Source organism: Kogia breviceps, chromosome 2, assembly GCF_026419965.1.
Source record: "Kogia breviceps isolate mKogBre1 chromosome 2, mKogBre1 haplotype 1, whole genome shotgun sequence".
Taxonomy (NCBI): Eukaryota; Metazoa; Chordata; class Mammalia; order Artiodactyla; family Physeteridae; genus Kogia; species Kogia breviceps.
In genome coordinates, this window is record NC_081311.1 from 198,564,761 (window position 1) to 198,581,076 (window position 16,316).

Genomic DNA, 16,316 nt, shown 5'->3' on the forward strand with positions numbered 1-16,316 from the left:
GTCCTCCAAAGGTGGGGAGGCAGTCAGCATGGCCTAGAGGGCAGATGTGGTCCAGGGGCCCCCTGATTGTAAGAGCTTCTCAGGAGTCCTCAAAGCCATGCAGACCGCCCCGGGCTGCCCTGATATTCACCCAGGCTCTCTCCATCCCGACAAGGTGCCGGTAAACTCACATCCCCAACATCCTGGATTGTGAAGCGCTGAGTCCTCGCCCAGATTCCTGCAGATTCCAGCAGAAGGGTCCTTTGCCCACAGTGCCTTCCTTCCATCTCTGCCTTTGGCTACATTCTCTGACACACCGACTCAGGGACAAAGCTCAGTTCTTCCTCCAATTGCTATGCAGATGGGCTCACTTTGAGTGCATTTGTGAATTTAGAAAATGCACCCAAAGATCTGGGTGGAAATCACAAGGAGCGGTCTCTGTGACTTCCCAGCCTCTCCCCACCCATCTCCCTGGCTCTACACACCCTCTCCCTCCTCCTCCCTCCCTCTGATCAATAGATTAACTGACAGATCCTTCCCCATCTTACATAAAACAGTTCTGTCCACACCCAAGGTCCCTAGAGCTTGGCCAGAAGCACTTGTCAGAGTAGACGTGTTTTTTTTTTTTTTTTAGCATCTTTATTGGAGTACAACTGCTTTAAAATGGTATGTTAGTTTCTGCTTTACAACAAAGTGAATCAGTTATACATATACATATGTTCCCATATCTCTTCCCTCTTGTGTCTCCCTCCCTCCAACCCTCCCTATCCCACCCCTCTAGGTGGTCACAAAGCACAGAGCTGATCTCCCTGTGCTATGCAGCTGCTTCCCACGAGCTATCTAATTTACGTTTGGTAGTGTGTATATGTCCCTGCCACTCTCTCACTTCATCACAGCTTACCCTTGCCCCTCCCCATATCCTCAAGTCCATGCTCTAGTAGGTCTGTGTCTTTATTCCCATCATACCCCTAGTCTCTTCATGACATTTTTTTTTCTTAGATTCCATATATATGTGTTAGCATACAGTATTTGTTTTTCTCCTTCTGACTTACTTCACTCTGTATGACAGACTCCAGGTCTATCCACCTCATTACAAATAACTCAGTTTCATTCCTTTTTATGGCTGAGTAATATTCCATTGTATATATGTGCCACATCTTCTTTATCCATTCATCTGTTGATGGACACTTAGGTTGCTTCCATGTCCTGGCTATTGTAAATAGAGCTGCAATGAACATTTTGGTACATGACTCTTTTTGAATTATGGTTTTCTCAGGGTATATGCCCAATAGTGGGATTGCGGGGTTGTATGGTAGTTCTATTTGTAGTTTTTTAAGGAACCTCCATACTATTCTCCATAGTGGCTGTATCAATTTACATTCCCACCAGCAGTGCAAGAGGGTTCCCTTTTCTCCACACCCTCTCCAGCATTTATTGTTTCTAGAGTTTCTTTTTTTGTTTGTTTGTTTCTAGAGTTTTTGATGATGGCCACTCTGACCGGTGTGAGATGATATCTCATTGTAGTTTTGATTTGCATTTCTCTAATGATTAATGATGGTGAGCATTCTTTCATGTGTTTGTTGGCAATATGTATATTTTCTTTGGAGAAATGTCTATTTAGGTCTTCTGCCCATTTTTGGATTGGGTCGTTTGTTTTTTTGATATTGAGCTGCATGAGGTGCTTATAAATTTTGGATATTAATCCTTTGTCAGTTGCTTCATTTGCAAATATTTTCTCCCATTCTGAGGGTTGTCTTTTCGTCTTGTTTATGGTATCCTTTGCTGTGCAAAAGCTTTTAAGTTTCATTAGGTCCCATTTGTTTGTGTTTTTATTTCCATTTCTCTAGGAGGTGGGTCAAAAAGGATCTTGCTGTGATTTATGTCATAGAGTGTTCTGCCTATGTTTTCCTCTAAGAGTTTGATAGTGTCTGGTCTTACATGTAGGTCTTTAACCCATTTTGAGTTTATTTTTGTGTATGGTGTTAGGGAGTGTTCTAATTTCATACTTTTACATGTACCTGTCCAGTTTTCCCAGCACCACTTATTGAAGAGGCTGTCTTTTCTCCACTGTATATTCTTGCCTCCTTTATCAAAGATAAGGTGACCATATGTGTGTGGGTTTATCTCTGGGCTTTCTATCCTGTTCCATTGATCTATATTTCTGTTTTTGTGCCAGTACTATACCATACCATACTGTCTTGTTTACTGTAGCTTTGTAGTATAATCTGAAGTCAGGGAGCCTGATTCCTCTGGCTCCGTTTTTCTTTCTCAAGATTGCTTTGGCTATTCGGGGTCTTTTGTGTTTCCATACAAATTGTGAAATTTTTTTGTTCTAGTTCTGTGAAAAATGCCAGTGGTAGTTTGATAGGGATTGCATTGAACCTGTAGATTGCTTTAGGTAGTATAGTCATTTTCACAATGTTGATTCTTCCAATCCAAGAACATGGTATATCTCTCCATCTATTTGTATCATCTTTAATTCCTTTCATCAGGGACTTATAATTTTCTGCATACAGGTCTTTTGTCTCCTTAGGTAGGTTTATTCCTAGATATTTTATTCTTTTTGTTGCAATGGTAAATGGGGTGTTTTCTTAATTTCACTCTCAGATTTTTCATCATTAGTGTATAGGAATGCCAGAGATTTCTGTGCATTCATTTTGTTTCCTGCTACTTTACCAAATTCATTGATTAGCTCTAGTAGTTTTCTGGTAGCATCCTTAGGATTCTCTATGTATAGTATCATGTCATCTGCAGTTTCCTTCCCTAGTGGAATTCAGGTACCACCTAAATACGTATTTATTTGTTTCTTGTGTTATTTATGAAGACAGGAGCAAAAGGCTCTTTAAAGAAAAAAGAAACTTTATGCTTCATCTTTGAGACTCCAGAAAGGGGACTGGGCTTTCCTGGGCCAATGATATCCCACCTCTCAACCACTGTAGACAGGAGCAAAGGGAACCCCCAGGAAACAATTATCTTAAAGGGGCAGGGAAGGCCACATCTCTGGGACACAGCTAGAAGTTAAAGGAGAGCATGAAAGCCAGCCTGGTTGTTAAGACTAGGAAGACTTCAGGGGCCCTAAGCAAGGAGCGTGACCCATCTGGCCACGGAGAGCTGGATTCACCGGGTTTCCCACTGTCGATAGAGCGCCCTTGCCCCTTCACTGGAAACCAAAGGGTGGTACCCAAGACTATGGGCCTGAACGGGCTCCAATTTCCCTGTCCTGGGGTGATTCTGACAACAGGTGTTAGGGAAACAACATAGCCAAGAACACCAAACCCACACCACTTTCAATATACTTTATTAAAAAGTTTCTTTGTATAAATTTCCTAAAAATTTTAAAATTAAAATTAACCCCCCCCCAAAAAAAAACAACACAGACACAACATTAGAGGAATGCCAAAAAAAATCTTCTCTATTATGACTTTCTTTTCATTCTTTAATTAAGGCATTGGTCCCACAACAGTGCACAAAGATTAGGGGATTTTGCTTCCTTCTAACTAGATTGTTTGTTAGAAGCTCTAGAAAAAGGAAATTAGCTCAAAATCTAATCCAGGAAATTGGGAGGGAAATGGAAAAGTTAGATTCTTGTTTTTTTCTCCATACACAGGCTTTCCATCTAAAGTCATGCTTAATTAAGAGGGAAAAAAAATGAACCAAGCAGAAGTATATAGAGTAGCTATGAAATTGGGGGTTATTTTCTAGATCTTACACTTGCCAGTAATAGGCATAACGTGAAACTCCAGAGGGAATTTGAATTTATAGGAATGTCCACATAAACACCAGCAGTGGATAACTATTACACAACGTTCAAAGTATACGATGTAATTACCCGGAGACAAAGAGCGTTGACTCCACAGACACATTTAGCACCATATTGATAGGTCATGCAGCAGATGTTTCCTCCCAAGTTCGAGTGTAAATCAAAGCATGAAAAGGTACAGTGCAAGGGAATCTATACCCAGAGCTTCTACAAAGACGACTGGCGTTGGCTGACTCCTTCTTCTTCAAGAGGTATGTGTCACTGGTCGGCCACACTTAGGTCCCAATTGCAGCAATGACTCCAGGCTTGATGAGAACTGGGCATGGATGGAAGGGTGGCGGGTGAGGGTGGAAAGGAAGAGGAGGGGAAAGTCACATTACTGACCCAAAAGGACACTGTATTTCTCATGAAAATATCCATGGCCTCTGGCTTTCATCACCAATCTCACTTTTCAGTTCATTTCCTTCAATGGCTCCCCTGGAGCTTCTTGGCCTGGGGTTTGGGGCTCTCTGTGCCATCTGAGCCCTTTCTCTCTCCTGGCATCACCTGCCTGGCCTTTAAGCAAATCCAGCGCTCCCATTCCGCACTGGCCTCAGACTCTCTGTGTAGCTGTTCTGATTTTATTACCAATCACGTTGCCCAGCATAACGGAGATATTGCATGGCCTGGCAGTCAACATTATTATTTAGAGGAAGCGAGATTATTTAAAGATGAATAGACTATATAGCGGTTATTATTAATTGTTCATTATATTATTTCCTAATAACCACGTCTGTTAAAATATTTTATGGATAACAGAAACTTAGTAATATTTCTGAAGGGTGAGGAGTGGTCCACCATATGTTTCCTCATTGGCAAAAATACGTATACAAGTATGTTTTTAGGAAACCATAATAACTTAGAAAATTAACCCCGTGTGTTGTATTTGTACACCTTCCTCATCTGAAAATCCAATTTATCTTCTTTTTCAAATCTATCATCATCATTATCATTCAAATATCTTTAAAAGGTGAATTATTGGCCTGGATCCCTTACCTGCAAAAACCACCAACACAAAAGAAGAATCACTTACCAGGAGGGCAAACCTTTTCACATTCATCCTGCGAATCAAATCTGTTTTCATTTCCACCACAACCTCCATACCAGAATCTGGCGCAGCTTTCAGTAACGGCATCATAGTACCATTTTAATATAAAGTCCCTGCAAGTTCCTTCTTCTTTTGGCAACTTACATATATCTTGAAGAGCAAGATGGGGAAAGAGGATTAATGAGAACATGTCAGTTACTGTGCTCCCAGCATGAGGGACTGAAGGTCTAATCACAGTGCTGTCAGAGAGAGAAAACAGAAGAGTTTCCAGGAGGAAAACTTCCTTTACCTCCCCAAGCTTCAATTTCCTTACTGTCAAATGGACTTAATAATCACGTACAGATCTGAGAGCAATAAATACAATCTTCTCGATGAAAGGATTTCATAAACTACACGTGGAATCCCAAATGTTGGCAATTGTTATTGGATGGTTTCAGATTAAATGAACTGCGTTTTCCCCTTTCCAATCACTGGGTCACTTAGTCTCCAGTTCTTTCAATACTCAACCCCCAGAGAAGAAACCTAATTTTAAAACCTTGGAGTTTTCTACTCCTTGGCAAAATAACAATTAAGTTCTGTCAGAATGTCATTCAAAAACAAGACTCTCCATTTTACTACAAGCCAGGTGGCTTAAAAACAAAAGTCCAAGTGCAAAAAGGAAATCCTATATGAATATGTGTGTAGGGACTTCCCTGGTGGCGCACTGGTCAAGAATCCGCCTGCCAGTGCAGGGGACACAGGTTCAAGCCCTGGTCCGGGAAGATCCCATATGCCACGGAGCAACTAAGCCTGTGCGCCACAACTACTGAGCCTGCACTCTAGAGCCCGCGAGCCACAACTACTGAGCCCACGTGCCACAACTACTGAAGGCCGAGTTCCTAGAGCCCCGCGCACCAGAGAGAAGAGGAGCCCCCGCTTGTCGCAACTAGAGGAAGCCCGCACACAGCAATGAAGACCCAATACAGCCAAAAATAAATAAATAAATTTTTTTTAAAAATGTGTGTATATGAACATGTGTGTTGTGTCTGTGTGTGTGTAGCTACTACCTTTGTGACCAGTCAAATTTAACAAGCCAAAAGAAGTGCTAACACTGATGCAAAATTCACAGAAGCAAAAATGTCACATAGTGAAGCTATTTTGAAGACAGAGAAGCATTCTTTTTCCAGTTAAGGAAGTTTATGTTTTAAATGCACGCTTCTGATGCAGCCCAGCTGCAGAGTAAAAGCTACATTCTCCACCACGCCTGGAAAGAAAGAAAAGTTTACTGTTCACACACACTAAAACTTCTGTTTACAGTGTTTTCTGGCAAACTCTAGATCGGGCTGGAAAAGAGAAACATTAATATCAACTGTTATCTGAAAGTTTGAAAAATGTGAAACAAACCCCTGGAGTGGACAATGTTACATGTTTACGTGCGTAACTAACACGGGTGAATCACCGGCCCTCCCCACACAGGGCTGACATTTCCGGGGGCCTCTCCCCCAGCTCCATGGATGGCAGCAGGGGAAGGCATCTTCAGGGATGGTTGGTACCAAGAAGTAAAAGGAAAATCTAGGTCTTCAGGTAGAAAACCAAAGCTCAGGTCAACCATAATGGACCAGACTTCCAGGCACAGGATTGAGGCTCAGAATTGGTCTAAGACGCTACCTGGTGACTCTGGGAAGGCTGTCACCCCCGCCCCCAGTAGGAAGGGGACCCCACACCTACAGCATCTCTGAGTTGCAGACACTTTCAGAGGCCCAGAAGGCCAGCAGTGCTACCAAGAGCTTTTGAAGACCCAAATGAGGCCAGGATAAAATGATGACCACTTACAAAAACAACTTTCTTCCTCTCAGATGTGCCACCACTAGAGGAGAAGGCCTGGTTTGAAGGAATGAGGGGACTGAGCAAGGCAAGATCTTTCAAGCACCAACACACATCCCTTGTTTACCAGGGGGTCCCCTGTTAGCGTGAGAACTTGGCCCAATGGTCACCTTATCCCCTCCCCTTTCTTCCCCAGAGCAACCCCCAGTGGCCCAGGTTGGTTCCACTTTGTCCCAAGTGCACCCAGTCCTGGCCATCTGTGTTTAGCTCTTTGGGTCCTACTCCCCTGTGCTCTTCTGAAGCAACAGAAGTCTTCCCAGACCCAAGGACACCCAGCCTGGAGGCAGTCCAGCAGCAGGACACTGCTCCCTGACCAACTGGCTTTTCCAATTTCCTTTGATTTTCACCTTCGGTCTCCGGTACCAAACTACGGCTCTTGCATTCTACATCCTTTATTCCAGCAGGAGTCACTGCCAAGACCTTTAAGGTTTACTAATGGAATATAAGGACGCTACTACTCTGGACACGTAAATTCTTGGAGAACCAAGAGAAATATGTTAATGTGGGCCTCAACTTTATGCAAAGACAAAAGCCTGGGGTTCTCCATTTTTAAAGCAGCAAAATGGAAGGTTTTATGTTCTTAAGAAGAGAAAGTTTTAAACTCACATCATTTGATTTCTGAGACCCATGTAGGCTGGACTCGCCCAAGCTATATCTACATATGCTAAAACAACGGTTTCAAAGACTACAAATTTAAAATGTTCTATAGTCCAAAGAAGGATGGTTGGATCTCATTGAGTTTTCCCCAGAACAAGTCTTTGGACATGACAGCTATTTATGTTTCCCTCTAGAAAGAGTTTTCCCCTTGGGGCCCAGCCCTGGGGGAGCCTGGGGTCCTTGATCCAGGAGAAGTGTCTGGCTACACATTCATTGATTTTCTCCTCCTCATACTGAGAACCCAACCAGAGCCTAAGAGACCATGGTGGGGGGGGAAATTATCACCAACATTTCCTGGTTCACTTTTGCCTAGAATAACAATGTAAATAAGTTTCATTTTATTTATTTTTTATTTTTTGAATAAGTTTCAGTTTAGGGCTTCCCTGGTGGCGCAGTGGTTAAGAACCTGCCTGCCAACGCAGGGGACACTGGTTTGAGCCCTGATCCAGGAAGATCCCATATGCTGCAGAGCAACTAAGCCGGTGCGCCACAACTACTGAGCCTGCGCCCTAGAGCCCGCGAGCCACAACTATTGAAGCCCGTGCGTCTAGAGCCCGTGCTCCAAAACAACAGAATCCACTGCAATGAGAAGCCCGCGCACTGCAACAAAGAGTAGCCCCCACTCGCCACAACTAGAGAAAGCCCGCGCGCAGCAATGAAGACCCAACACAGCCAAAAATAAATAAATAAATTTATAAAAATAATAATAATAATATAAGTTTCATTTTAAAAGAGAGACTTGAAAGGCTGCCTGATTCAGATCCCCATCTGGTGAAACTTGCTGGTGAAATAGTCAATGGTTACTGGGCTTCAGTGAGCTTCCAAATACCAGAGGAAAGTGATGTAAGTGTGATGTCTGGAGAAACCCTGTCCAAGGAATCCCATGTTCACAGAAACCACAGGAGCCAACCTACATTCTGGAACAACAGCCATGGGGTGGAAGGCACCCAGAGAAATACAGCCTACTTTTGTAATAAAGACATGTGTGTGTGCACATATAATATTCATGGGAAAAAAACAGGAAGGATATGCATTGGATCATTAACGGTGGCCATAAATGGCCATCAGTGTTTGATTATGGGAATCATATTTTTCTTACATTTTTCTGTATGTTCTGAATTCTTCACAATGAATATCTATTATTTTATTACTAGAAAAAGTGTTTGAAACCAAAAACATACTGAATTGGAAAATCTTGCCTTTTTTATCAGTTGAGATTTGTATAGTGTCTAAAAAGAAGCATTTTTTTTTTAGCTCTGTGATTCTAAAATTATCATTCATTATTTATTTCTTTAAACTTCTTTTTTTAATTGGGGTATAGCAGTTTTACAATGTTGCGTTAGTTTCTACCGTACAGCGAAGTGAAGTCGAGTTCCCTGCGCTATGTAGTAGGTTCTCATTGTTATCTATTTTACACATATTAGTTAGTGTATATTTGTCAGTCCCAATCTCCCAGTTCATCCCACCCCCCTTTCCCCCCCGCCCTCGGTGTCCATACGCTTATTCTCTATGTCTGTGTCTCTATTTCAAAGCAGCATTTTTAAAGGCATCAATTTGACGTTTTCCAAACCAGCAAGTTATCAGTATTTAAGTTCTTTCTTAAGCAAAATCATGGGAGCTGAGAGGAGGGGAAAGGGTTTAGGCTGCAGTTGTGAATATGTGTAAATATGTTCCTCATTAGTTTAATGGTTTCAAAACAAGAAGAAGGTTTAATTGCCTAGGATCAGACATTGTTGACATGATATAAAGTGCTTCCAAACCTCTGAAGCAGATACAATTGGCAGGAATGAATAAAACTTTCCTGTGTCTACATTTTGAGTGTGGATTGGCTCAAAGGTACCAAAGAAACGTTTTTTGTACTTTTAACTTTATTTTAAATGTAGCTGTAGTTGCATTTTAAATGTAGTTTCAGGTCTTGACCAATAGAGTTTTTATTTCATAAGACTTTTATACTTCACAATAAAAAAATACCAAATGCCCTTGGAGACCTGTCATAACCCAAACATGGTAGCTGACTTAGCTACATTCTCATGCAGCAATAAACACACAGCCTTGAAGATGGCTATGTCTTTTCAAAGTAGAGAAGATATTTGTAGCCATTTAATGTACCTCAACTTGTGAGGTTAAGTTAGTTCTTTAAATTATTATCAATATAATATAGTCACATCATTTTATGGCAGCCAATGCTGTATATTCATGGTGGAACACAGCCAAGCAAATACTGGATTTCATCAAATCTAAGATATTTTACTTTTATAATATACTATTGTTTTATAATCCACTAAGTAAGAGAAAATGCTGCCAATAAGCCATGACATGTCATCAACTTCAAGTCACATTTCAATTTCAGAGGTACTACAATGGGGAAAATTCTACATCTTAGAATCAACAAAGTAAGTAAAACATTGGTGAACTTATTTCCTTCAGAGCTGCGTAACTGACCGAGGAATGCCTGATCAGACAAAATATGGTCATTTCTAGAGACTGCTAATTTCTAGGGTAAGTAAAAAAGAATGTTACATGTTGTGTTAGTTATTTTTATTCTCTTCTGCATTGAAACATTTCTTCACACATGTGTGGGCCAATAATTTAGGATTCACTCTTTAATATTGTAAAAAGTAAATTTTCTGAGTTAGATTTTTTTTTTTTTTTTTTTTTTTTTTTTGCCATTTAGAAACTTCAGAGTCTTAGCTTTACTAATCATATGCATGTAAAATATTCATCCAAGTCTTCTTTGGCCAAAAATGAGAAAGAGGAAGAGAGAGATGGTAACAAAAACCTAAAACCAACGTTAGCTACAACACAGCATCCTCAAAACTAGCAGTCACAAAACATACTGCAAAAATACCTAGCACCGTCAGTGCTTTTTTAAGACTGTGATAAGCACTGATAGATTTGTTTAATTGCTGCTAACTGCCATTTTCAGGCAGCAAATGTATCTCAGAAAAGTGGGTGTGATTCCCTTAGGTGCTGAGGAAAGCAAAAAGTGGAGTGGGATTTTTCTTTTTGCAGGGCTTGTTTTGTTGAGGAAAATACAAGTATTAACCATTTAAAATGGAATCATGTAGTATTGCAAAGTCTGGAATCCTGAATGGTTAGCAATGATGCTATTGGTTTGCTGTTGTAATCAACCTTCATCTCAAGCTCAGGTCTTACTGACACACCTCACACTCCATGTGACACAGGGCCAGGCCTCAGCTGGGAGACAAAGAATCCCCTCACTAGGCTATCCTCCCATTATATGCCTGTGTCAAATTTCTGGTAAAGAAGTACCTATTAAATGGGAATTTCAAAAGGGGCAAATATTAACATATGAAAACTCAAATATTAGTACTGCTCAATCTTCTTCCCCTTCATTGGATGCCATGGACCAAAGACCTTTTCATTTCACAGGATTGTTGCCCACAAATTCCTGCATAGATTCAAACACTGGTCACCATGTTTCCTAAACCCCAAGTGGTAAACTATGACAAAATTCAGTTCCTAAAGATAGAATCAAAACCCAGTAAATCTTTTATTCATAGAGGTAAAAAAGCAAAGTGTCTAGGGAATTCCCTGGTGGTCCAGTGGTTAGGACTCGGTGTTTTCACTGCTGTGGGGCCCAGGTTCAATCTCTGGTTGGGGAACTAAGATCCCGCAAGCCGCGTGCCGAGGTCAAAAAACAAAAATAGTACCTAGCATTTAAAACTAAGAAAGGAACACATCTCTGTAAGCACAAACTGTGTTTGTGCTTACAGAGATGAAATGTAATGAACTGGTTCTGGAATTAAACTGCATTCACGTCCACATATAAAAGCTAGTTTTAAAACTTATTTTTGCCTGAATTGTCTAGAAAATACATCTTTGGAGAAATAATGCATATTGTGGCAATTGATATTTAGATGTGAAATATACATGAAACTACTGAGGAAGAATATAGTTAGTATATTTTTTAAAGTTTCTTATAAACAATGATTTGTTGTTACTCCTTTTCTATCTGCAAAAATATGAATATATTAAAATGATTCACCCCCTGGAAAAAATTTCTAAGATGCCTTGATTATATGGGGGAGGGGTTGGGAGGGAGGAGGGAAAACAAGCTTCCATCTCCTAATTCTGTTTACCTATTTTCAATTTATACATTTTAAAGCAAATATCCAATTAATTTCACTGAAGAAGTGCTTTCAAAATGGTGTGTGTGTGTACACCTACATATGTTCTTTTAGCAAATGTTTATTAAGCGACTTCTCCAGGCAAAATGCTGGGTTTGTTTTTTTTTTTCAAAGCGCTGTTTTGTTACTTGCAGGCTAGAGATGAATTATGCAGAAAATTGTTCTTAAGAAGAGCAAGTAAGGGACTTCCCTGGTAGTCCAGTGGTTAAGAACCCACCTTCCATGGGCTTGATCCCTGATCGGGGAATTAAGATCCCATGTGCCGACACAATTACTGAGCCCACACGCTTCAACTAGAGAGAAGCCCACATGCCACAACTAAGACCTGACACAGCCAAAAATAAAAATAGATAAATAAATTAAATAAACAAAAATTTTTAAAAAAAGAAGATCAAGTAATTTATATTTTCAGGCTGACTTGAATCACTGGGGGGAAATACACACACATGTGTGAGCACACACACACATTGAAGGGTGAAAGAACGTTCACATCCTGGGTTTGAGGGCTCTGTACTGATCAGAAGGAAGGAGAAAGGTTTTGGACTCATCTGTATTTAACTACCACCCATTGCCTTGAAGGACACAAAAGCCCCAGTCTCAAGGTCTCTTTTCTGTCTGTCACATGAAGAGAGGAGACCCAAGTGTTGAAGGTCTAGATTGAAAACACCTTCTTAGGTCTGAATCTGTGACTCAGTCTTATAAAAAGACAGCCCAGCCAGACTCTTGCTTAAAGATTGTGTTGTTTATATTAACTCAACACTGTTTATATATTCTTATCCCCTCTGGACCATACAGAAGAGAACCAAAAACATCCCCAAATCTCCCTGTGTAATTTATTCCTAATGATTTTCTCTCAGTGAAGCAGTGAATTTGCTAGAAGTTTTAATTTTCCCACACTCTGGGAGGGGTGAAGTTACCAGCAAGTAGCAAATAATATGCACAGATTTCAGGGAATTTGAAGCCAGAATGTCATCTGTCCTGACCCATATCTTTGGTGAAATTCTAGTAGGTCCATTGTGGCTTCTCTGAGCTCAAGCATCGTGGTGGGAGATGACTCAGAAAAGTAGCTAGGGTGCACTAGGGCCTGCAGGGAACCCCCAGTGCAGGGGACAAAGGCTTATCCATTGTCCCTTGATTATGAGCAGAAATCAAAGGAGTTGAGAAAACTCTAATTAAAAAAGATACACGCACCCATGTTCACAGCAGCACTATTTACAATAGCCAAGACATGGAAGCAACCAAAGTGTCCATCAACAGATGAATAGATAAGGAAGACGTGGTACATATATATAATGGAATACTACTCAGCCATAAAAAAGAATGAAACAATGCCATGTGCAGCAACATGGATGGACCTGGAGATTATCATACTACGTGAAGCAAGTCAGAGAAATACAAATACCCTATGATATCACTTATATGTGGAATCTAAAATATGACACAAATGAACTTATTTACAAAACAGAAACAGACTCACTGACAGACATAGAAAACAAACCTATGGGTACCAAAGCAGAAAACGGGCAGGGGAGGGATAAATTAGGAGTTTGGGATTAGCAGATACAAACTACTATATACAAAATAGATAAACAGCAAAGTCCTTCTGTATAGCACAGGGAAGTATATTCAATATCCTGTCATAACCCATAATAGAGAAGAATATGAAAAAGAATATATATATATATATACGTATAACTGAGTCACTATGCTGTACACCAGAACCTAACACAACATTGTAAATTGACTATACTTCAATTTAAAAAAAAAGAAATCAAAGCGGTTGAGACTTGTTTTCTTCTCCATCCCAAACCACCATGCCACATCCTTACTGCCATTTTTTTAGTTTGAGTTAAAAATCATAGCATTAAAAGTTTTCATAAAATCTTTTTATACAACTCTTAAGTTAAAACTTAATTACCCAATCTACCATGAATTCCTGGATTGTTCCCATAAATTCATGTCAAGAGGAGAGAATTTCTTGTTTTTCTGTCAACCTTTCCATTGGAAAGGCAAAAGGAGTCTGAAAAACACAAGGCTGTCTCTAACAAAGACCAATTCCTAAACTTGTTTCTAAAAGTAAACTATTTTAAAACATTTTGCAGATCTATAAATAGTGTGTTTTGACCCTTATCACACATCTGTGTATGTAATAGTTTCATAATTCCTGCATTGACTCATCTTCTTTCTAGTAACTCCTGATGCCACATGTCAGTATGGGTTGTGGATGAATTAAGAGATGATAGATAGGTAGATAGATAAAGGTAGATGTACAGATATAGATATACCATGTATACATGGACATAGGGAAAGTCCATCAATGGAATAAAATGCTATTCCAGCCACTATGGAGAACAGTATGGAGGTTCCTTAAAAAACTAAAAGTAGAAGTACCAGATGACCCAGCAATCCCACTACTGGGCATATACCCTGAGAAAACCATAAATGAAAAAGAGTCATGTACCACAATGTTCATTGCAGCTCTATTTACAATAGGCAGGACATGGAAGCAACCTAAGTGTCCATTGACAGATGAATGGATAAAGAAGATGTGGCACATATAAACAATGGAATATTACTCAGCCATAAAAAGAAACGAAATTGAATTATTTGTAGTGAGGTGGATGGACCTAGAGGCTGTCATACAGAGTGAAGTAAGTCAGAAAGAGAAAAACAAATATCATATGCTAACACATATATATGGAATCTAAAAAAAAAAAAAAAATGGTTCTGAAGAACCTAGGGGCAGGACAGGAATAAAGACGCAGACGTAGAGAATCAACTTGAGGACACGGGGAGGGGGAAGGGTAAGCTGGGATGAAATGAGAGAGTGGCGTGGACGTATATACACTACCAAATGTAAAACAGAGAGCTAGTGGGAAGCAGCCGCATAGCACAGGGAGATCAGCTCGGTGCTTTGTGACCACCTAGAGGGGTGGGATAGGGAGGGTGGGAGGGAGACGCAAGAGGGAAGAGATATGGGGACGTGTGTATATGTATAGCTGATTCACTTTGTTATAAAGCAGAAACTGACACACCATTGTAAAGCAATTATACTCCAATAAAGATGTTAAAAAAATACTATTCTAGTAATAGAGAAGCTTCCCTCTAGAAACAACTAAAAGAATTGAGAGCCCTGTATTTCCAAGTGGCCCCAAAGAGATGGGTGTGTGGAGTCGGAAACCACCCAATTTCATTTAAACACAGATGAATACGAGGCAGACTCTACAAAAAGGATGAGGTGGAGAAACAAGGGTCACCTTAAAACTTAAACTGGAAAGAGTAAAATAGGGAATCCTTGCCAACAGCTCAAAAAATAACTTGTTGGGCTTCCCTGGTGGCGCAGTGGTTGAGGGTCCGCCTGCCGACGCGGGGGACGCGGGTTCGTGCCCCGGTCCAGGAAGATCCCACGTGCCGCGGAGCGGATGGGCCCGTGAGCCATGGCCGCTGAGCCTGCGCGTCCGCAGCCTGTGCTCCGCAGCGGGAGAGGCCACAACAGTGAGAGGCCCGCGTGCCGGAAAAAAAAATAAATAAATAAAAAAACATAAAAAAAAAAATAACTTGTTGCTCCTTCTGACAATGCAGGGCGTATTAAATCTAGCACTGTAGGAAAGCAGTTGGGCACTCGATATATGGCTTTTGTCATATAATCCGTTACAGAAATTAACAACATAAAGAGATATGCCTTCCTTCTCCTGACTGTGGCCAATATATCAAAACCTAATGAACTGTCCCTATAATTAGTGGAAACCCTTTGCTTTGGGGTCTGTAAACAGTAAGATATCTAAATACCCTTGACTGTGGAATTAGTACCGATATCTTTTGCAGAATACTCTTAAGCAAAGCATATCGGCTATTTCAATAACCCGTTTCCCACAGATGAACAATCATAGCTCGTGTCCCCCTGGAGGAGAGGTTACGGGTCCCCCAGAGTTCCACTGCCCGGGACAAAAGCAAGTCACAACTGTCACTTCCAGAAACACATCTAACTCATCATGGATTTCACCTAAAATGTGCACACGCTTTGGTCTCAGACACACAGAGGATGGCAGGCTAGACTAAGCCGGGGTGTGTGCTTAGGAAATTGGGACAAGGACATTGATCCCATGGGTCACTTCCAAACCCATTTATTTCATGGATTCCAGTCTGAATTGTCTTGTATTCTTCTGAGCAGTTTTTTATTAGATTCAATCACCAAGTGGATAAAATCCTATGCTTCGCTGCATCACACACCACAAATCAACTCGGGTCCCAAGATGAGGCACCAGTGAAATGACTAAGAAACACATGCGTTCCTGGCTACAGCCCCCAAAGCAGCCCTCATTCAACTTTTCCCAAGATCCTGGGGGCAGGCAACTTGGAACATGCAGAATAAGCCCAGGAGGGGCCACACAGAGCCACTTTGAAACTTTCTCCATACAAGTCACTCCTGGTCTGAGCATTAGAACCCCAGCAGATGAAAGTGTTCAGAAGACTGCTTTCTTAGTGCTGCAGTGGACCTGAGAGTTTCACAGCTCACCTGTTTTACTCCCAGCCAGCCGTTCTGCGCTCACCACTAGATTGATGGTTGAACTAGAAGCTGACCTCGCTGTTTGCAGAGGTGGAGGCTGAATTTTCTCTATAAAAGAAAAAGAGACACCGATAATAGGTAACTCAGAAAATGAAAGGCTTAGGAAGCCTACGGGACTGAGGCAGGCTTGCCGTTCTGGGTCGTGTCTTATGTAAGGAGGGGCCGCGGAGACATAGAGACCCAAGAAGTCTCCACACACACTGCTTATGTCTGTTGTCTGCACGTTTGATTCATCTCAACAAGCAAACAGAG

The 16,316-nt window shown here is 41.0% G+C and overlaps 1 protein-coding gene across 1 annotated transcript in view; it reads right to left on the reverse strand.

Moving 5' to 3' along the window:
- Nucleotides 1-3,364: 3,364 nt before the first annotated feature.
- COL6A3 (collagen type VI alpha 3 chain) overlaps nt 3,365-16,316 on the reverse strand; it is an 85,908-nt gene continuing 72,956 nt past the window's right edge. The window contains exons 41-43 of the mRNA XM_067027219.1: nt 16,014-16,112; nt 4,812-4,976; nt 3,365-4,055 (exon numbers count right to left, since the gene is read on the reverse strand). Coding sequence (XP_066883320.1) covers nt 4,015-4,055; nt 4,812-4,976; nt 16,014-16,112 — 305 coding nt within the window. The 3' untranslated portion in view covers nt 3,365-4,014. The remainder of the gene's footprint in view (nt 4,056-4,811; nt 4,977-16,013; nt 16,113-16,316) is intronic.